Source organism: Salmo salar, chromosome 03 (assembly GCF_965601325.2).
Source record: "Salmo salar chromosome 03, fSalSal1, whole genome shotgun sequence".
Classification (NCBI taxonomy): domain Eukaryota; kingdom Metazoa; phylum Chordata; class Actinopteri; order Salmoniformes; family Salmonidae; genus Salmo; species Salmo salar.
This window is the reverse complement of record NC_138293.1, coordinates 93,432,970-93,456,829: the sequence shown is the minus strand read 5'-3', so window position 1 is coordinate 93,456,829 and position 23,860 is coordinate 93,432,970. Positions and strand designations below refer to the sequence as shown.

General features: G+C 41.9%; 1 protein-coding gene across 1 annotated transcript; it reads right to left on the bottom strand.

Moving 5' to 3' along the window:
• Positions 1-819: 819 nt before the first annotated feature.
• On the bottom strand, positions 820-23,860 carry LOC106601473 (uncharacterized). Its single transcript, XM_014193695.3, has 3 exons — positions 23,596-23,860; positions 6,806-6,989; positions 820-6,010 (listed from the first exon to the last, which is right to left on the bottom strand). Exons 1-3 carry the CDS (start codon positions 23,602-23,604, stop codon positions 4,740-4,742), a joined length of 1,464 nt encoding a protein of 487 aa, XP_014049170.1. The 5' UTR covers positions 23,605-23,860; the 3' UTR covers positions 820-4,739.

Below are 23,860 nucleotides of genomic sequence, written 5' to 3'. Positions count from 1 at the left end.
TCTGATGAAGATCATCAAAGGTTAGTGCTGCATTTAGCTGTGGTTTGGGTTTATGTGACATTATATGCTAGCTTGAAAAATGGGTGTCTGATTATTTCTGGCTGGGTACTCTGCTGACATAATCTAATGTTTTGCTTTCGTTGTAAAGCCTTTTTGAAATCGGACAGTGTGGTTAGATTAACGAGAGTCTTGTCTTTAAAATGGTGTAAAATAGTCATATGTTTGAAAAATTGAAGTTTTTGCATTTTTGAGGTATTTGAATAACGCGCCACGGGATTACACTGGCTGTTGAGTAGGTGGGACGCCTAGCCCATAGAGGTTAAAGGGTGAACATGAGTAATAACCTGATGTACTGTATGCTGACATTGTCATAGGGTAAAACCTCTATGGGGAAACTGAATTGGATGGAGGGATGAATAGAAATGGTAATAACACACAGAAAGCTACCATTGCTGCAATGATAGAACACATTTTACACTCTAGGGACATATACATTGTCACCCCGAGTGAGCCTGAACAAGCCCCCTGGCTCATTGACTACAAAGTCTACAGATAAATTCAGTAAAAAAAATGTATCAATGTGTGTGTGTGAGTGATTGTACAGGTGTGTACATTTCAATAATTCCATTATTTTCCTTTTTAGATGGGTGTATTGTTAGATATTACTGCACTGTTGGGGCTAGGAACACAAGCATTTACAATTTGATTATTAGAGTGTGTGTTTGTGTGTGAGTACAGGTGCATAGGTTTGTGTGTGTTTGCTATTGGTGGAGGGTGGTATGTGCATTAACATTAGTGAAGTAACACATAAATCATTGGTTTATGTGTTATTACATGATCGGTCACAGTCATTACTTTATTAATTTAAAAAGTTCTTACATGATAAAGTAACTTAATGTAATAAGTGGAAAAAGTTTTTTCGATAACAATTCAACATTTTATATTAAGCAACAAGATATTACATTTACAATTTACATTTTTCACAATTCCTGATATTTAATTCTAGTAAAAAGTCCATGTCTTAGGTTAGTTAGGATCACCACTTTATTTTAAGAATGTGAAAATGTCAGAATAATAGTAAAGGGAATGATTTATTTCAGCTTTTATTTCTTTCATCACATTCCCAGTGGGTCAGACGTTTACATACACTCAGTTAGTATTTGGTAGCATTGCCTTTAAATTGTTTAACTTGGGTCAAATGTTTTGGGTAGCCTTCCACAAGCTTCCCACAATAAGTTGGGTGAATTTTGGCCCATTCCTCCTGACAGAGCTGGTGTAACTGAGTCAGTTTTCTAGGCCTCCTTGCTCGCATACGCTTTTTCAGTTCTGCCCACAAATGTTCTATAGGATTGAGGTCAGAGCTTTGTGATGGCCACTCCAATACCTTGACTTTGTTGTCCTTAAGCCATTTTGCCACAACTTTGGAAGTATGCTTGGGGTCATTGTCCATTTGGAAGACCCATTTGCAACCAAGCTTTAACTTCCTGACTGATGTCTTGAGATGTTGCTTCAATATATCCACATAATTTCCCTGCCGCATGATGCCATCTATTTTGTGAAGTGCACCAGTCCCTGCTGCAGCAAAGCACCCCCACAACATGATGCTGCCACCCCTGTGCTTTCTGAAACATCACGTTGGACCGGATGGCATCAGAAAAGGTCAGTTCAAGGCGGTGTGCCATACAGTGGATGCCGATGATGTAGGCCCCGTTCCCCTTCAGCCGGCTGACCACACCATTCTTGGCTCCGGTCATCACAGCAGCTCAATCTGTTCCCAGAGCGACCAACTTGCTCCCCCACTCATCACACACTCCCTCCATGATGGCGTTGCTTATGTGTGCGCGTCTGCCTTCTCCACTGACTTTGTCAACAAACTTCGACTTGATCTTGCCCTTGACAGAATCTGACAAACTAACTCCTCTTTCACAGAACCGTCTGTGGAGCAATCTGACATGGAGAGAAATTGTGTTTTTCAGAGTCTCTCTGACCTCTGCAATATGGTGCATAAACTCTTTGGCCTGCTTATCATTTCTATATGTTGAGCCCACCGCGATTCTCTTTTTCTCTCATCCAAACCGCAAAAATAAAAACATCAAATTAATTAAATATACAATCATGTTATCCAATATAGGTGTCAGTTGATTGTGCTAAATTAGCCTTTGTTTACTTAAGGATCAACACTATAAGGCAGGTAAAGTCAATTGTGTAACAATGGTTTAAATGTAAACATCATCTGGAGACAAACATTAAAATAGAATGTTACAGAGTCATAGGAAAGCATGGAGATCCATATCATCATCAGGCCTATAAAATAGTGTATAAATAAGAAAATTAAGGTGAACCAAAGCTTATCAAGAACTGAGAAATAACCTACAATACCGGACCACGTCTGCTAAATAGACTTGAAAAAACTAGCTACAAAAGTACTAGTCTAGCTACAAGAGTAACAATATTTTCACTTCCTTGCACATCCATTCGAAGTCAGAAAGTGGTCTCGCCTTCTTGCCAATGGCATGTACAGTCCTAAACAGTATCTTCATCCTCGTGGTCTGCTCTGACATTGCCATTAGTACCGTTACAGAGGGTGTCAAGAGGAGAGGCTCTGATTGAGCCCGGGACAGACACAATGTGACACTTGCTGTGTTCATGGTCACGAATGTTCTCCAGCTTCATCATTTTATTTCCGATAACAAATTAGTCGTTTCTGCTTTTATCTTCAGCATACTGGTGACACACAGAACAATTCATCACCACAGCCTCCGCATCTTACTGTAGCCAGCTTCTTGAAACTCCTTTATCTCCAAACCTCCATTTCTCTCACAACTTTCTGTGATTCGTCCTCCTTTTCGTCGGTGGGTTTTCGTTTCAAAAAGGTTGGCTCACTCCAGGTAAATGTCGTCACATAATAGCTATTTATTGAACAGTAGCTAGCAGCAGACCCGTCACAAGTGAGCGATGTCTAGTAGCTGATGTACTGTGCGGTAAACAGTGCCGCGAAATTAGGAGCACTAGAGACGGTCTGTGGTAGGCTGGCAAACATGAGTAATTTCCTCGAGCCCTCATGCCAGATTTTATTACATTACTATTTTGGTACAAACATTTACCCGTCAGTATTGCGGATAACCTAAGATTTACTCGCCAAATGAAAAATCTACCCGCATTTGGCGCTTGGCAGAGGTTAATTTCAGAACCTGCCGCCATCTATCTACAGTTTCTGGTTGGGGTATGTTTTAATAGTCACAGTGGGTACAACATCTCCAATGCACTTCCTTATAAACTCACTCACCGAATCAGCGTATAAATCGATATTATTCTCTGAGGCTACCTGGAACATGTCCCAGTCCATGCGATCAAAACAATCTTGAAGCGTGGATTGCGCTTGGTCAGACCAGCGTTGAATATTTCTCGTCAGGAGGTACATCCTGTTTGAGTTTCTGCCTATATGAAGGCAGGAGCAAAATGGACTCATGGTCAGATTTGCCGAACGGTGGGCAGGGGAGGGCCTTGTATGCATCGCGGAAGTTAGAGTAGCAGTGATCCAGTGTATTGCCCTCACGAGTGCTACAATCAATATGCTGATAGAATTTAGGTAGCCTTGTTCTCAAATTTGCTTTGTTAATTAAAATACCCAGCTACAATAAATGCAGCCTTAGGATATATGGTTTCCAGATTGCATAGAGTCCAGTGAAGTTCCTTGAGGGCCATCATGGTATCGGCTTGAGGGGGGATATACATGGCGGTGACATTAACAGACGAGAATTATCTTGGGAGATAATACGGTTGGCATTTGATTGTGAGGAATTCTAGGTCAGGTGAACAAAAGGACTTGAGTTCTTGTATGTTGTTACGATTAAACCATAAGTCGTTAATCATGAAACTAACAACCCGCCCTTCATCTTCCCAGAGATATGTTTATTTCTGTCAGCGTGACGCATAAAGAATCCCGGTGGCTGTACGGACTCCGACAACATATCCCGAGAGAGCCATGTTTCTGTGAAACCGAGTATGTTACAGGCCCTGATGTCTCTCTGGAAAGCAACCCTTGCCCTAATTTCGTCTACCTTGTTATCTAGAGACTGGACATTAGTGAGTAATATACTCGGAAGCTGTGGGTGGTGTGCACGCCTCCAAATTCTGACCAGAAGGCCGCTCCGTCTACCACTTCTGCGGCGACGTTGTCGGCCTCTGGAATCAGATCGAATGCCCTGGGTGGTGGTGCGAACAAAGGATCCGCATCGGGAAAGTTGTATTCCTGGCGTTAATGTTGGTAAGTTGACATCACTCTGATATCCAATAGTTCTTCCCGGCTGGACTAGAAGCGAGGTGACCCTTTCTGTTGGCACCATTTTGCTCACACAAGAAAACTATAACATTAAAGTGATATCTTGTTTATAAGATAATGGGTTGAATTTATTGATCAATTGAATATACACCTATTTTTGAAACATTATTCTACATAATGAGATTTAATAATAGTATCATGAGTATATGAAAGACAATAGAATTTTCAACATCTTTCCCCCCCACACACACAGGTTCACTATGACATTTTCTATGATAACATTTATCCATGTAGATCCCAATGTGTGATATTACATAAACACAGGGGAGACCTGATCCTAGATCAGAGCTGCATATTATGCTGCACAGAGGTTACCATGGTGATCAGACTAAGGCAACTGTTTAAGAATGGGAGATGGATATGACTGTTCACTAAATGTTTTCTATTGAACCTTTATTTATGGATCTGGAAATGGTGTCGGATAGGATGGAGATGAAATATGGCACATTTTTGCTTTCTGGTGTTTTTTAATTTGCCCTAAATGAGTAAAGCTCTCTCCACATAGACAGACATAGGGTTTCTCTCTAGTGTGCGTTCGCTGGTGTGAATTCAGGGTCCCTGACTCAGCAAAGCTCTTTCCACACTGATCACAACTATACGGCTTCTCTCCAGTGTGTGTTCGCTGATGTATAGTCAGGGTGGAAGCTCGAGCAAAGTCCTTTCCACATAGACAGACATAAGTTCTCTCTCCAGTGTGTATGCGCTGGTGTTTATTCAAGGTGGAAACCACAGCAAAGCTCTTCCCACACTGATGACAGCTATATGGCTTCTCTCCAGTGTGTATGCGCTGGTGTATAATCAGGGTGGAAGCTACAGCAAAGCTCTTCCCACACTGATGACAGCTATAAGGCTTCTCTCCAGTGTGTACACGCTGGTGTATGGTTAGGGCTCCTGCACTAGCAAAGTTTTTCCCACAATCAAGGCAGGGGTAGGGCTTCTCCCCTTCATAAATTCTCAGATGATATTTGAAGGTGTTATATGTAGCAAAGCTCTTCCCACACTGAACACAGCTATAAGGCTTTTCTCCTGTGTGTGTTCGCTGGTGTCTAGTTAGGTTGGAAGCTTGAGCAAACCTCTTCCCACATTGATCACAGCTGTAAGGCTTTTCTCCTGTGTGTGTTACCTGGTGTCTAGTTAGGTTGGAATCTTTAGCAAAACTCTTTCCACACTGATCACAGCTATAAGGCTTCACTCCAGTGTGTGTTACCTGGTGTGTAGTCAGCTCTCCAGGCCGAGCAAAGCTCTTCCCACACTGATCACAGCTATAAGGCTTCACTCCAGTGTGTGTTAGCTGGTGTGCTGTCAGGTTGCCTGACTGATTGAAGCTCTTTCCACACTGACCACAGCTATAAGGCTTCTCTCCAGTGTGTGTTAGCTGGTGTCTATTCAGGTGTCCTGATAGAGCAAAACTCTTCCCACACTGATCACAGCTATAAGGCTTTTCTCCTGTGTGTGTTTGCTGGTGAATTATGAAGGACCTCCGTGTAGTGAAACTCTTCCCACAGTCAGAGCAGCTGTGGTGAGATTTCTTCCCTGTACGTCTGTGCTGGTGTTTGAGGTGTTCTGATTGGGAGAGACTCTTCTCTGTCTCATCATCAACATGTTGTTGTTGAGGCTCCCCAGATGATAAGTCCCTCCCACTGAGAGAACGATGGTTAGGGGTGGTCCCTGTGAAACAAAGACATTTAATAACTAGGTTTTGGAAATATGAGTCCATAAACAAACAACAATATATCATTATACACTCAGTGGACAGTGTATTAGGTACACTTCCCAGTTCATGAAAATAGGTCACTCCTACAGACAGTGAGTCACGTGGCATGGCTTGCTATATAAAGCAGACAGATAAGCAGACAGATAATCTCTCTGCCTAAGTTCCTGTTTGGTTGAACATTAGAATGGGCAAAACAAGTGACAAAGCGACTGAGCGAAGTATGATCGTCAGCCGCTCTCCTGGACTTTTCACACACGACAGTCTAGAGTTTACCAAGAATGGTTCATCAAAAAAGCAAACATCCAGTCAGCGGCAGTCCTGTTGGTGAAAACAGCTCATAGACGAGAGAAGTCGCAGGAGAATGGCAAGAATCGTGCAAACTAACAGGCGGGCCACAAATAGACAAATAACGGCACAGTGCATCTAAACATGGTTGCTGACCAAACCCAAGAGTATCTTTGGGATGAGATGGAATGGGCTGTAGCAGCATGAACGAGCAGCTGTCCAATCTGCAGCAACTGCGTGTTGCCATTGCGTCAGCATAAACCAACATCCCTGTGGTACGTTTCCGACACCTTGTAGAATCCACGCTCCGGAGAATTCAGGCTGTTTTGGAGGCAAAGGCTGGCCCGATCCAGTACTAGATGGGTGTACCTAATAAACTGTCCATTGAGTATATATTGTTTATCAATCAATTAACAGAAGTTGCAGAAGCAGATTGTAGTCTAATTCACACACATTGTTCTTACTTGATGAAATCAAATCTCCATCTCCCTCCTCGTGACCTTCTCTCACAGTTCCACTCTGCCCTGCTGTTTTCCTGCAGTCGACCAGCAGCACAGACACCCTCTTCAGACCCAGCAGTAAGGCGCTACCAGGAGAGTTGTGACCAGGGGACTCTGGCAGATTGGAGGGGGACGGGCTAGCTCTGTCCTGGTGACCACAGGAAGTAAAGTACATAGAATATCATTAGACCAAACATTTGATTACTTTAGTTTAAATCTCTGATTGATGGCTGCATCCTTATTATACCTCCTTTCTCCTGAAGTGTGTAATCGTTCACTACTTTCCACAAATGTACATATTTTTTCAAATCACTTTGGCACATTTTTCAAATGTAAGTGGTTTCTATATTTTTTTTACTCTTAGTACAAATGCCAAAACTGATATCACTTGTAATACCCCATTTTATGTTCAGAACCTTGATTGAGCATTCATTGGATTTGAACACATCTTTCACCAGATTTAAGAGACGCTAGAACGAGGAGCAGAACCAGAATGAGGACCTCCTCCCTCTCTTGATAAGGGCCAAATGTCCCCTCCCTTTCTGAAATGTTAAAGATGGTAACACCTGCTAAATCATGGTTTGTTCAAATAACCAGTAATGAAAAACCTAAACACCAGAACTACTGCTGCTCGTTATCCTACTTTTGGAGCATGTTGAGAAAAATGTCAGTCTTATAGTTTCAGTATTCTTATACAGTACATACAGATATATCAGATATAGGGGTATTGTGGCATGTACAGTGAGGGAAAAAAGTATTTGATCCCCTGCTGATTGTGTACGTTTGCACACTGACAAAGAAATGATCAGTATCATTTTAAATGGTAGGTTTATTTGAACAGTGAGCGACAGAATAACAAAAAAATCCAGAAAAACGCATGTCAAAAATGTTATAAAATGATTTGCATTTTAATGAGGGAAATAAGTATTTGACCCCTCTGCAAAACATGACTTAGTACTTGGTGGCAAAACCCTTGTTGGCAATCAGACATTTCTTGTAGTTGGCCACCAGGTTTGCACACATCTCAGGAGGGATTTTGTCCCACTCCGATTTTGCAGATCTTCTCCAAGTCATTAAGGTTTCGAGGCTGACGTTTGGCAACTCGAACCTTCAGCTCCCTCCACAGATTTTCTATGGGATTAAGGTCTGGAGACTGGCTAGGCCACTCCAGGACCTTAATGTGCTTCTTCTTGAGCCACTCCTTTGTTGCCTTGGCCGTGTGTTTTGGGTCATTGTCATGCTGGAATACCCATCCACGACCCATTTTCAATGCCCTGGCTGAGGGAAGGAGGTTCTCACCCAAGACTTGACGGTACATGGCCCCGTCCATCATCCCTTTGATGCGGTGAAGTTGTCCTGTCCCCTTAGCAGAAAAACACCCCCAAAGCATAATGTTTCCACCTCCATGTTTGACGGTGGGGATGGTGTTCTTGGGGTCATAGGCAGCATTCCTCCTCCTCCAAACACAGCGAATTGAGTTGATGCCAAAGAGCTCCATTTTGGTCTCATCTGAACACAACACTTTCACCCAGTTGTCCTCTGAATCATTCAGATGTTCATTGGCAAACTTCAGACAGGCATGTATATGTGCTTTCTTGAGCAGGGGGCCCTTGCGGGCGCTGCAGGATTTCAGTCCTTCACGGCGTAGTGTGTTACCAATTGTTTTCTTGGTGACTATGGTCCCAGCTGCCTTGAGATCATTGACAAGATCCTCCCGTGTAGTTCTGGGCTGATTCCTCACCGTTCTCATGATCATTGCAACTCCACGAGGTGAGATCTTGCATGGAGCCCCAGGCCGAGGGAGATTGACAGTTCTTTTGTGTTTCTTCCATTTGCGAATAATCGCACCAACTGTTGTCACCTTCTCACCAAGCTGCTTGGCAATGGTCTTGTAGCCCATTCCAGCCTTGTGTAGGTCTACAATCTTGTCCCTGACATCCTTGGAGAGCTCTTTGGTCTTGGCCATGGTGGAGAGTTTAGAATCTGATTGATTGCTTCTGTCGACAGGTCTTTTATACAGGTAACAAACTGAGATTAGGAGCACTCCCTTTAAGAGTGTGCTCCTAATCTCAGCTCGTTACCTGTATAAAAAGACACCTGGGAGCCAGAAATCGTTCTGATTGAGAGGGTGTCAAATACTTATTTCCCTCATTAAAATGCAAATCAATTTATAACATTTTTTACATGCGTTTTTCTGGATTTATTTGTTGTTATTCTGTCTCTCACTGTTCAAATAAACCTACCATTAAAATTATAGACTGATCATATCTTTGTCAGTAGGCAGACATACAAAATCAGCAGGGGATCAAATACTTTTTTCCCTCACTGTAGCAAAAGCCTACATTAAAAAGGCATTGGTGTAGCCTGATGCAATTTTGTCCCCATGCAACATTGGTCAAGATCCACTTTTCTGTGTGACTTATTACTGTAACAGCATCCACATTTAAAATCATCAACATTCAGATAATGAGTGGAATAAACTGTAATTTACCACCCAACTATTTTAGCAGTGCATTGTACACCACACCATCATTTCAAATGGTAGCACAGTGACCCACTTTGCCATACTGTTAGAAGTACACTGGCTGAAGGGTGGTGTAGTATTTACAGCCAAATCCATAAATTATTTGGTTTTACCTTCCAACCTAAATTAAATTCATGTCAATTTATAGTTGTTTTCAAACTGTACGTAAACTTGACATTATACTATTTTGGTTTGGTGGTTCAGTTTTTAGCAGTTTCATTAAATTATAGATAAATGTATAGTTTACAAATGACAAATCTTTTCCAAAGTAATTAATTGAAAATGGCCTAAGAATTTTGAAACTGATTTTTGTGCTTAGAGTTGTGAAAATGTACCAAAGAGAGAAAAAAAACTTAATTGGATTGGTGTTGTCATGTGCTAGTGGGTGGGTTTTATACCAGTCATTTCCTTTCAAATCAGTGAAGAGAAGTGAACAAGTGCACACTTTGGGGGACGGAAAGACAATTAGGGATTCCTTAACATATTATCGAGGCAGAAGTAGAGCAAGCGTGGGGTGCAACTGACCCCCCCCCCCCAAAAAAAACAACACATGTAAGCCTACAAAAAAAAACAAATAAAAACATTATGCAACACTATAAACCAATATGTAACACTATAAAACGTTATTTTAAAAAATGCACTACGCAGAAATTGCTCCCCCATTTCCTGGTCGCAAAATGTTTTATAAATTGCCTAATGTCAGTTTATGTGACAAAACAAGCAAGTATAGTGTAGAGAATCATTGTAGCATCTAAACCACTGTCATTTATCTTTTCCATAACCCAAACTATTGTATTTTCAGCCGCTTGAAGGGGGTGTACAAAACCAAAAGTTAAATACAAATCTGTTTGTCACGCATAATATGCACGCAATCAGTCAATCATTCGTTCATTTCATCACACAGACAAGTAATTCCTGCTTTGAAATGCAATCAAGCATTTTAGTTTTAAAAAAAAGTAACAAAGGGAGCTTTGAATAATTAGCCTAAACAATAAATAAAGCGCAATTCACTAACTGTTTTTAGTCTTTGCTGTAATAAAAGCTATACATTTTTTCTTTAGAATAGACTCTGGTACACAATTTATTTAGTGTTGTTTACACATCTCCAAATGGTCGTAAAATAATAATACATTTGCTGACATTTTTAAAAACCTGTTTTCACTTTGTCATTATGGGGTATTGTGTGTAGATTGATTAAATAAATTTTTTGCCTCATCCATTTTAGAATAAAGCTGTAAAGTAACAAAATGTGGAAAAAGTTAATTAAGGTGTCGTTATACTTTCCAAATGCACTGTAGCTGGGTCATTCCAGAATTGGAGGACATTCTGTCCCACCCATGAAATATCAAATAATAAAAATATTAAAACATCCTCGTGTAAATTATAATTGTCCTGAGACAAAATGTAAATATAGTTGTAGAAAAAGTGGTTCCGAAATAATTTTAAAAGCAAATAGCTCTCAAGCACCACCTAAAATGGCATTTCTCATCCCACCTTCTTGATGACCAACTTGCACATCAAATATAACAGTTAAAATAAGTTTTAAATCTACTTTTTTTTGGTGTGAATTTGTTGATATGTCTCTTGTAATCATTAAAACAATTTGTTTAAAATCATCAACATATTTTAAAATGATATCCATTATGCACTGAAGTTGTGTCCCACAACATGCATGCAGTCCTGTTACCGAAATCTGTTTAGCCTGGCAGAGGAAGAGAAAAAACAGTGAGACACATGAGAGGAAATTACATCATTAAGCCATTTGCTAACACCATGGTTAGACCAAAAGGTAAGTCCTCTTCTATTTCTCTAATATTTCAGCCTTGATCAAGTGTCACTCACTAACACAACCCTGTTACTCATTATCAGATTAAGACAAATTAATTTCAAAGTTTTTATTTATATAACTAAGTTTGTCCTTGACAGTAACGCTACATTCCACAGATGGCTTTTTCCTCAGGAATAGATGCTAACATTAGCATTGATTTACAACCGTTACTTGAAACCCTGTTATTATAATTCAAGTAACAGTGTTGCATCTCCTTCAGTTCACTCAGAAGGGACAATCTATAGTAAAATCAACACTAGAACCGCGATTTGCCACATCATTCAGAGTTCTGGCACACCATTGAGCGCTGCTGAAAAGCAGAGGCGCTACCGTGCCAGACGTGATGCTGATTAACAGAAGAGACAGCAGTACTTAGAAAAATAGAAGTGTAGGGAAGACGTAGAAACGGGGAAGAAGAAAAGGCAAAAAGACCGCAGTGTTAGAGAGCAGGGTGCCCAGCGAAAAAAGTGGAGAGAGGCTCATATGAGGAGCAATGCCAGGAAAAAGGTACTTGAAGGATTAAACACCCCTCCAGTCAGCCTTGATCCTTCAGTCAGCCCTGATCCTCCAGTCAGCCCTCATCCTCCAGTCAGCCCTCATCCTCCAGTCAGCCCTCATCCTCCAGTCAGCCCTCATCCTCCAGTCAGCCCTCATCCTCCAGTCAGCCCTCAACCAGAGACTTCAAGGTCAGAACAGAAGTTAAGGTTATTGAGGAATGCAAATTAGTGTAAGCACAGATCATAAGGATATATTTAAGATTTACAATGGGCGTGAGGTGTCATAAAACCCCCCACCTCCATACCTCTCAATCTCTCCCCCTCTGGTGGGTCTGACAGATGCCTCTGTAGGAGTGTGGTCCACAGTAACCTGACCCGAACAGGCCAGTCATGACAATACTTATGTTAGGCCCTGATATGGCTATGCCATATGGCTGTTGGCTACACTAGTTCATTTAGCAGGCAAGATTGGCTTAGAATTCCGTGGCATTATTTTATAGTATGAAGAAAACAATTGAACATAGCTGTATAAAATAGAAAGGATATTTTATTCAAGCGATTTGAAGGAGTGCACACATGCGGCTATTCTGTGTTGAGCGCTTAACAAAGAAACAGGTAATCGTATACGCTTAAGTAAAGAAAAGGAACTATCTGCACAATGAACAGTGAAATAGGCTTCACTTTTACTGGATAGTAAAATATATGTAATAATTAAGGGTAACACTTGATAATAACCATCATTAGTAAGTAATTTTATCTATTAATTACTGGGTAACGACCCTCAAATAAGTTGCTACTGTGAAATCAATAATGAAAGTATCTATATGGTTACAGTTAATGGCTGGCGCTGTCTATTTTGCTGCAGGTGAAATGGTTAACCTCTATGGGCTACTCAAAAGCCAGTGTAATCCCGTGGCGCGATATTCAAATACCTCAAAAATGCAAAAACTTCAATTTTTCAAACATATGACTATTTTACATCATTTTAAAGACAAGACTCTCGTTAATCTAACCACACTGTCCGAAAGGAAAACATTAGATTATGTCAGCAGAGTACCCAGCCAGAAATAATCAGACACCCATTTTTCAAGCTAGCATTTAATGTCACATAAACCCAAACCACAGCTAAATGCAGCACTAACCTTTGATGATCTTCATCAGATGACAACCCTAGGACATTATGTTATACAATACATGCATGTTTTGTTCAATCAAGTTCATATTTATATCAAAAACCAGCTTTTTACATTAGCATGTGACTAGCATGTGACTAGCATTCCCACCGAACACTGCCGGTGAATTTACTAAATTACTCACGATAAACGTTCACAAAAAGCATAACAATTATTTTAAGAATTATAGATACAGAACTCCTCTATGCACTCGCTATGTCCGATTTTAAAATAGCTTTTCGGTGAAAGCACATTTTGCAATATTTTCAGTAGATAGCCCGGCATCACAGGGCTAGCTATTTAGACACCCAGCAAGTTTAGCATTCACCAAAGTCAGATTTACTATAAGAAAAATTGTATTACCTTTGCTGTCTTCGTCAGAATGCACTCCCAGGACTTCTACTTCAATAACAAATGTTGGTTTGGTCCCAAATAATCCATTGTTATATCCAAACAGCGGCGTTTTGTTCGTGCGTTCAAGACACTATCCGAAAGGGTAAAGAAGGGTTACGAGCACGGCGTGACCAAAAAATTCTAAATATTCCATTACCGTACTTCGAAGCATGTCAACCGCTGTTTAAAATCAATTTTTATGCCATTTTTCTCGTAAAAAAGCGATAATATTCCGACCGGGAAATCGTTTTTTTATTACAAAGAGTGAAAGTAAAAGCATGCTATCCCCTCATGCACGAGCCTCAGTCTAATGGCCCTCTGATAGAGCACTTGCCAAACGCGCTAATGTGTTTCAGCCTGGGGATGGAATTACATCGTTCAGCTTTTTCCCGCCTTCTGAGAGCCCATGGGAGCCGTAGGAAGTGTCACGTCATGCCAGAGATCCCCTGTATTTGTTAGAGATGATCAAGGAGGGCAAGAAATTGTCAGACAGGCCACTTCCTGTAAGGAATCTTCTCAGGTTTTGGCCTGCCAAATGAGTTCTGTTATACTCACAGACACCATTCAAACAGTTTTAGAAACTTTAGGGTGTTTTCTATCCAAAGCCAATAATTATATGCATATTCTAGTTTCTGGGCAGGAGTAGTAACCAGATTAAATCGGGTATGTTTTTTATCCGGCCGTGCAAATACTGCCCCCTAGCCCCAACAGGTTAAGTAACAAGATAGTTATGCTTTATGTGTTTATTTTAGGCAACATGATTTTGGGAGAAGAAAAAGGAGCGCTGCCAAAGCAAAATTAAACAGGGAGCTGCAGAAACTACAAGATCAGTTGAGTAAAGTCGAACAGCGAGCAGAAAAATACAAAAAGTGGCTCCAACGATCGAAAAAGGACCACCCATCTCCAAGATCCAAAGTCAAGAAGTTGGTTCGGCAAATCTCGGGCACATCCCTAAGGAGAACCCTGTTGTTTCATACAGCAGTAGCTGAGGAAGTACGTAACAAGTACACACATTCAGAGAGAGAGAGTGACAGACAAGTCATTGCAGGAATAGTCACCAGCAAAATCCCAAAGTACAGGTTGCAGAGATTGGCAGAGGAGGTTTTTGGATTTAAGGAGAAGGTGGACACAACTGGCAAATTAAAACGTCTACGGGTACCAGAGGAAGAAGCACAAGGGGATTTCTGCCACGCTGAGATCAACAGTGAAATGATTATTTTTACGTGACAAAAAAAGAGAAAATGCAGAAAAGATTACTGGTGGATTCAATGAAGAGCCTCCATTTGAAATTCCTAGATGAGCATACCAACCTCCGTCTATGATACTCACTGTTCTGCACACTTCCCCTCCTACTGGGTTGTGCATCCAACATTGGCAGATCGTGACACATGCATGTGCAAACAACATGAGGCTTTATTTTGCCTAAAAGCTTCACCAGATGCACATCCAATTTGGAGAGCCTGACACATACCATCACGTGTGACACCACAAGCAAGCAATGTATGTATGGGGAATGTGAGCAATGCAGCAATAATACCTATACACTCAAAAGCCACTACAGAGCCACTGATCACATCTCATACCTTCAGTGGGCCACTGTGGACAAAGAGCACAAAGATCTCTTTGAAAAAATAATTTGAATGCCCCGCAAGAAGAGCTGGTGGAAACAACATTTTGCTCCAGAAGTTCAGGCACCATCTCTATAACATCAGACAGCAATATGCTTTCTCACGGGCGCTGAACCTCCTTGCAAATGAATGTGCAGTCCATATTGACTTTTCTGAGAACTACAGCTGCAAGTACAGCACTCAAGCACAAGCTGGCCACTTTGCACACTGGGGTTTACTGTATCGGCATCCAGACTGAAATGACCACCTGCCATATGGCAACACCTGGAGCCCATCCTGAAGGAAATCCGAGAGAGATGCCCGTATGTTGTTTTTACTTTGCGACGGTCCCTACACACAGTACAAGCAGAGTGGTAATTTTTACCTCTTTTGTACTGACATTTTCAAGAAGGGGTTTACAAGAGGAACCTGGAACTACTTTGAAGCTGGTCAGGGCAAAGGTGCCCCAGATGGTGTGGGTGGCACATTGAAGAGCAGGGCCAACAAGCTTGTCAGCCAAAGAGTGGATATCCCCACGGCATTGTCCCTGTACCAAGCTCTGAGTGAGGGACAATCGGAGGTGAAATTGTTTATTCAGGAGCAAACTGTGGAGGATGGAGTGAAAGAAATGCCAGCTGACCTTCCAGCCGTATCGTCCACAATGAGGCTCCACCAGGTGGTCACTCTTTCACCTGGGAAAATTCTCTACCGCGAAGTCAGCTGCATGTGCTCTGCAACAGGGAATCTGGAGTGTGATTGCCAAAAAACAAAGTGCTCCAGCTTTAATCCCACAGATGACCACACAGAAGACCCCATACACAGCACACCAGAAGAAGCACACCAAGTTAACAAACAGATCACCGACCACTTCGAATCCCACCGTACCTTCTCCGCTATGCGAGCTGGTCATGGGTGCACCTCAGCCACGCTCAAGGTCCTAAACGATATCATAACCGCCATCGATAAAAGACAGTACTGTGCAGCCGTCTTCATCGACCTGGCCAAGGCTTTCGACTCTGTCAATGACCACATTCTTGTCGGCAGACTCAATAGCCTTGGTTTCTGAAATGACTGCCTCGCCTGGTTCACCAACTACTTCTCAAATCGATTTGACACACTGAACTCCGAAGGCCTGTTGTCCGGACCTCTGGCAGTCTCTATGGGGGTGCTAAAGGTTCAATTCTCGGGCTGACTATTTTCTCTGTATAAAATCAATGATGTCGCTCTTGCTGCTAGTGATTCTCTGATCCACCTCTACGCAGATGACACCATTCTGTATACATCTGGCCCTTCTTTGGACACTGTGTTACCAAACCTCCAAACGAGCTTCAATGCCACACAACACTTCTTCCGTGGCCTCCAACTGCATTTAAAATGCTAGTAAAACTAAATGCATGCTCTTCAACCATTCGCTGCCCCCCCCCCCCCGATTAGCATCACTACTCTGAACGGATCTGACTTAGAATATGTGGACAACTACAAATACCTAGGTGTCTGGCTAGACTGTAAACTCTCCTTCCAGACTCATATTAAGCATCTCCAATCCAAAATGTAATCTAGAATCGGCTTCCTATTTCGCAACAAAGCCTCCTTCACTCATGCAGCCAAACATACCCTCGTAAAACTGACTATCCTACCAATCCTTGACTTCTGCGAGGTCATTTACAAAATAGCCACCAACACTCTACTCAGCAAATTGGACTCAGTCTACCACAGTGCCATCCGTTTTGTCACCAAAGCCCCATCCATATACTACCCACCACTGCGACCTGTATGCTCTCATTGGCTGGCCCTCGCTATATATATTCGTCGCCAAACCCACTGGCTCCAGGTCATCTATAAGTCTTTGCTAGGTAAAGCCCCGCCTTATCTCAGCTCACTGGTCACCATATCAACACCCACCCGTAGCAGGCGCTCCAGCAGGTATTTTTCACTGGTCACCCCCAAAGCCAATTCCTCCTTTGGCCGCCTCTCCTTCCAGTTCTCTGCTGCCAATGACTGGAACGAATTGCAAAAATCCCTGAAGCTGGAAATTTATCTCCCTCACTAACTTTAAGCATCAGCTGTCAGAGCAGCTTACCGATTACTGCACCTGTACACAGCCCATCTGTAAATAGCCCACCCAACTACCTCATCCCCATATTATTCTTTTTTTTGCTCTTTTGCACCCCAGCTTCTCTACTTGAACATCATCATCTGCACATCTATCACTCCAGTGTTAATGCTAAATTGTAATTATTTCGCCACTATGGCCTATTTATTGTCTTACCTCTCTAATCTTACTACATTTGCACACGTTGTATATAGATTTTTCTATTGTGTTATCCCATGTGTAACTCTGTTGTTTTTGGTCGCACTGCTTTACTTTATCTTGGCCAGGTCGCAGTTGTAAATGAGAACTTGTTCTCAACTGGCATACCTGGTTAAATAAAGGTGAAATAAATAAAAAAATGGATATTGGGATTACTCGGAATACACATGGACATTTCCTATGGTCGGATATGGAATCATTCACTATCCTGAGGTGTGTGACACCCTATTTTCTTTCTTCATGTTGATAAATACTGACTGTATACATTGCATATCTGTGTTTTTTCAGCACATTCAAGACATGAAGCTTCTCGTTTGAGGTCCATATATTGATCTTGATATGCTGAAAATAAGGATTTCTGATGCAGTTTTCTGCAAAGGCTAAATAATGAAATCCATACTTTTCTTTTATGCACAAATCATTTTTGGATTCCCTCCAGATATCATACATGGTTTGGCTGGATATTGACTCATGTATCCTGATATAGGCCTATGAGGAAACCTTGTTTTCTGAATATGATGAAATACTGCCTACATTGTATATTTTCTCAGCACATCCAACCCATAGGGTAGCGCTGTCGTCTTATCGGCTCTTAACCAACCATACTATTTTTCTTCCTTTCTTTGCGTTGTTCGTAGCTTGTTTTGTAGATAATGTTGCTGCTACCTTCTCTTATGAACGAAAAGAGCTTCTGAACATCAGAACTGGGATTACTCACCTCAAAGAAGAACTCCTCGTTCAATTCAATGAGTTGGACGCGAGGGATATACCATGGACACCCAACCAGGCCCAGATCCCTGTAATTTGCTGGAAAAGGAAACGTAGGTATCGCGGAAAGAGATCAGGATGCCTTGTTAGGATCAGGCGACGAGTGGCTAATCTGCCCTTGTCTTCCGTTCTGCTAGCTAACATTCAATCACTGGAAAATAAATGGAACGAACTGAAAGCACGTATATCCTACAAACGGGACATTAAAAACTGTAATATCTTATGTTTCCGAGTCGCGGCTGAACGACAACATTAAGAACATACAGCTTGCGGGTTACACAGTAAATCGGCAGGAAAGAACAGCAGCCTCTGGTAAGACAAGGGGCGGGGGCCTATGCATGTTGGTAGAGGTCGACCGATTAATCGGCATGGCCGATTTTCATAAATCGGTAATCTGCATTTTTGGACGCCGACTATGGCCAATTACATTGCATTCCATGAGGAAACTGCGTGGCAGGCTGACCACCTGTTACGCAAGTGCAGCAAGGAGCCACGGTAAGTTGCTAGCTAGCATTAAACTTATCTTATAAAAAACAATCAATCTTCACATAATCAGTAGTTAACCTAGTAATATTATCATCCATGTGTAGTTAACTAGCTTGTCCTGCGTTTAATTTAATCAATGCGGTGCCTGTTAATTTATCATCAAATCACAGCCTACTTCACCAAACGGGGGATGATTTAACAAAAGTGCATTCGCGAAAAAGGCACAATCGTTGCACGAATGTACCTAAACATAAACATCTTTTGCCTTTCTTAAAATCAATACACCGAAGTATATATATTTTTTAAACCTGCATATTTAGTTAAAAGAAATTAATGTTAGCAGGCAATATTAACTAGGGAAATTGTGTCACTTCTCTTGCGTTCATTGCATACAGAGTCAGGGTATATGCAACAGTTTGGGCCGACTGGCTCGTTGCGAACTAATTTGCCCGAATTTTACATAATTATGGCATACCATAGGTTTGCAATGTAACAGCAATATTTAGACTTAGGGTTGCCGCCCGTTCTATAAAATATGGAACGGTTCCGTATTTCACTGAAAGAATAAACGTTTTGTTTTCGAAATGATAGTTCCCGGATTTGACCATATTAATGACCAAAGGCTCGTATTTCTGTGTTTATTATAATTAACTATGATTTGATGGAGCACTCTGAGCGGTGGTTGGCGGCAGCAAGCTTGTAAGCATTCATTCAGACTTTACTGCGTTTACCTGCAGCTTTTAGCAATGCTTGCTTCACAGCGCTGTTTATGACTTCAAGCCTATCAACTCCTGAGATTAGTATTGCCAGCCTAAAGTGCCTATTAGAACATCAACAGTCAAACGTATATGAAATACAAATGGTATAGAGAGAAATAGTCGACGCTTCTTAATTCCTATATTAACTACAATTTAAAACTTAACTGGGAATATTGAACCACCAGCTTTCATATGTTCTGAGCAAGGAACTTAAATGTTAGCTTTTTTACATGGCACATATTGCAGTTTTACTTTCTTCTTCAACACTGTTTTTGCATTATTTAAACCAAATTGAGCATGTTTCATTTATTTGAGACTAAATAGATTTTATTTATGTATTATAATAAGTTAAAATAAGTGTTCAATGTTCATTCAGTATTGTTGTAATTGCCAATATTACAAATATATTAAAAAAATATCGGACTATTAATCGGTATCGGCTTTTTTGGACCTCCAATAATCGGTATCGGCGTTGAAAAATCATAAATCGATCGACCTCTAATAGGTGGTGCACGATATCTAAGGAAGTCGAAGGGTTTTGCTCACCTGAGGTAGAGTATCTCATGATAAGCTGAAGACCACACTATCTACCTAGAGTTAATCTGTATTTTTCGTAGCTGTCTACATACTACCAGTTAGAGGCTGGCACTAAAACCCCACTCAATGAGCTGTATTCCACCATAAGCCAACAGGAAAACACTCATCCAGGGGCAGCGCTCCTAGTAGCCGGGGACTTTAATGCAGGGAAACTTTAATCCGTTTTACCAAATATCTAGCAGCATGTTAAATGTGCAACCAGAGGAAAAAGAACTCTGGACCGCCTATACTCCACACAGAGATGCTTTCAAAGCTCTCCCTCGCCCTCCATTTGGCAAATCTGTCCATAATTCTATTCTCCTGATTCCTGCTTACAAGCAAAAATTAAAGCAGGAGGCACCAGTGACTCGTTCTATAAAAAAAGTGGTCAGATTAAGCAGATGCTAAACTACAGGACTGTTTTGCTAGCACAGACTGGAATATGTTCCGGGATTCTTCCGATGGCATTGAGGAGTACACCACATCAGTCACTAGCTTCATCAATAAGTGCGTCGATGACGTCGCCCCCACAGTGACTGTACGTACATACCCCAACCAGAAGCCATGGATTACAGGCAACATTTTCACTGAGCTAATGGGTAGAGCTGCCGCATTCAAGGAGCGAGACTCTAAACCGGAAGCTTATAAGAAAACACGCTATGCCCTCCGACGAACCATCAAACAGGCAAAGCTTCAATACAGGACTAAGATCGAATCGTACGACACCGGCTCTGACGCTCATCGGATGTGGCAGGGCTTGCAAACTATTACAGACTACAAAAGGGAAGCACAGCCGAGAGCTGCCCAGTGACACGAGCGTACCAGACGAGCTAAATAACTTTGTCGTTTCGAGGCAAGTAACACTGAAACATGCATGAGAGCATCAGCTGTTCCAGACGACTGTGTGATCACGCTCTCCGCCGCCGATGTGAGTAAGACCTTTAAACAGGTCAACATTCACAAGGCCGATTATCAGGACGTGTAGTCCGAGCATGCACTGACCAACTGGCAAGTGTCTTCACTGACATTTTCAACCTTTCCCTCTCCGAGTCTGTAATACGAACATGTTTCAAGCAGACCACCATAGTCCCTGTGCCCAAGTATACAAAGGTAACCTGCCAAAATGACTACCGACCCGTAGCACTCACGTCTGTAGCCATGAAATGCTTTGAAAGTATGGTCATGGCTCACATCAACACCATTATCCCAGAAACCTAAGACCCACTCCAATTTGCATACCACACCAACAGATCCATAGATAATGCAACCTCTATTGCACTCCACACTGCCCTTTCCCATCTGGACAAAAGGCACACCTATGTGAGACTGCTATTCATTGACTACAGCTCAGCGTTCAACACCATAGTGCCCTTAAAGCTCATCACTAAGCTAAGGACCCTGGGACTAAACACCTCCCTCTGCAACTGGATCCTGGACTTCCTGACGGGCCACCCCCCAGGTAGTAAGGGTAGGGTAACAACACATCCCCCACTCTTATCCTCAACACGTTAGCCCCTCAGGGGTGCATGCTCAGTCCCCTCCTGTACTCCCTGTTCACTCATGACTGCACGGTCAGGCACGACTCCAGCACCATCATTACGTTTGCTGATGACAACATTGGTAGGCCTGAACACCGACAACTATGAGCCATCCTATAGGGAGGTCAGAGACCTGACCATGTGGTGCAAGGACAACAACCTCTCCCTCAACATGATCAAGACAAAGGCGATGATTGTGAACTACAGGAAAAAGAGGACAGAGCACACCCCAATTCTCATCGACGGGGCTGCAGTGTAGCAGGTTGAGAGCTTCAAGTTCCTTGGTGTCTACATCAACAAACTAACATGGACCAAGAACATCAAAACAGTCGTGAAGAGGGCAGGACAAAACCTATTCCCTCTCAGAAGACTGAAAAGATTTGGCATGGGTCCTCAGATCCTCAAAAGGTTCTACAGCTGCACCATCGAGAGCATCCTGACTGGTTGCATCACTGCCTGGTATGGCAACTGCTCGGACTCCGAACGCAAGGCACTACATAGGGTAGTGCGAACGGCCCAGTACATCACTGGGGCCAAGCTTCCTGCCATCCAGTACCTCTATAGCAGGCGGTGTCAGAGGAAGGCCCTAACAATTGTCAGACTCCGGCCACCCTAGTCATAGACCGTTCACTCTGCTACCCCCCGGGCAAGCTGTACCGGAGTGCCAAGTCTAGGTCCAAGAGGCTTCTAAACAAACAGACTCCTGAACAGCTAATCAAATGGCTACCCAGACTATTTGCATTGCCCCACCATGCTGCTGCAACTCTGTTAGTATCTACCGTAAATTCCGGACTATAAGCCGCGACTTTTTTCCCACGCTTTGAACCTCGCGGCTTAAACAATGACGCGGCTAATATATGGATTTTTCCTGCTTTCAATTTTTTTTTCTCAAAAAAAAAAAAAAAAAACACATTCTGTGAAGTGCTCAGTTTTTTGGCGGCATGAAGCTTTCATTAGACCAATGAAATTGCCGAACGGGTTAAGGTCAAACAACTTTTTTGTTTACTGTTTAGATTAAATCGAGCGCTCTCAAACTTCCCATCATTCTGATTACGGTAGTCATTTTGTCACCCTCATCATGGCAAAGACACGGAGAAATGCATATGATGCAGCTTTCAAGTTGAAGGCGATTGATCTGGCTGTTGGAAAAGGAAATAGAGCTGCTGCACGGGAGCTTGGTCTTAATGAGTCGATGATAAGATGTTGGAAACAGCAGCGTGAGGAATTGACTCAGTGCAAAAAGACAACTAAAGCTTACTGCTAATTTTGTATTTTTTGTTACAAGCCGTGTTTCGTTAAAGCCTGTGTAAAGTTCATTTGTTTCAATGTACCGGTAGGCACCTGCGGCTTATTTATGTTCAAAATAATATATATTTTTAAATTCAGTGGGTGCGGCTTATATTCAGGTGTGCTTAATAGTCCGGAAATTACGGTATTCATAGCCACTTTAATAACTCTATCTACATGTACATAATTACCTCGACACAGGTGCTCATTGACTCTGTACCACTACCACTAGTGTTAATTACTGCTGCTCTTCAATTATTTGTTATTCTTCTCTTACTTTTTGGGGGATTTTCTTAAAACTGCATTGTTGGTTAAGGGCTTGTAAGTAAGCATTTCCCTAAGGTCTACAACCGTTGTATTCCGCGCATGTGACATAAAAATTGATAGGCTCGACTGAGGACCACATCAGGATCTTGATATGCTAAATAAAGAAATTTTCTGATGCTTATTTGCGCTGAGGACATGCTCAATAATTTGACTAACATTAACTCCATATCATTATTCGACACTAGCTATCATTGTTGTATTCCCTCTGTATAAAGACACGCGCAAACACAAGCACCGTAAATGGTAGCCTTGCAACAACAATCACCTATTTTCAACTGTCCTTTTTTTATTTGGGCGCCAAAAATGTGTGTAAACGGTGTGTGTGGTCAAACTGACATCAGGATAAACAAAGTGAGAAGGTGTTCAGAAAATACCTCAAAGAGGTTAACCAAAGCCACTCAATGGCCAATACATAGCATCAGCAATCCAGGGTTTATATTCACCATTGGTGTTGCCGATGCCTAATTATTTCTCCCTGGTTCTGACTTGACCTGCTGGTTGCGCATTGCTTGTATCAATCTGTGTGGGATAGGCTACTAGGCTACTTGGCTGAAATTACCACCATGCTCTTTTGTCCTGCTGTTCAAATCGAACGCATGATTATTGAAAAGTCAAAGATGAAGACCTAGACATGTTATACACCACAGTAGGCATACTGTTCATAAAAGTCAAACAAACTTACCCGATCCATAGTGGAAGCTACTATATTCTTTCTTCAAATAAAAAAAAGATGACAGTAAATGTGTACGCTGCAGTTCATTTCTTTGTCACAGCGTTCAAACAAATAAAAGCTAGATCACAACTTATTAATTATCAAAACTATTTAAATTGGGACAAATAAGTGTCATGTAAGACTAATTTTACATCAGAAAAGATCCAGCAAAAGCCTGTGGATTTTTATTTGCCTTAAAAACGCAATAGGAGGACGGTAACAAAGCACTTCCTGT

Excerpts from the sequence above, each read along its gene's own strand:
- LOC106601473 (XM_014193695.3), bottom strand. Across the intron at positions 6,011-6,805 it reads TGGAGATTTGATTTCATCAA|GGACCACCCCTAACCATCGT; the intron begins GTAAGAACAATG and ends TTTGTTTCACAG.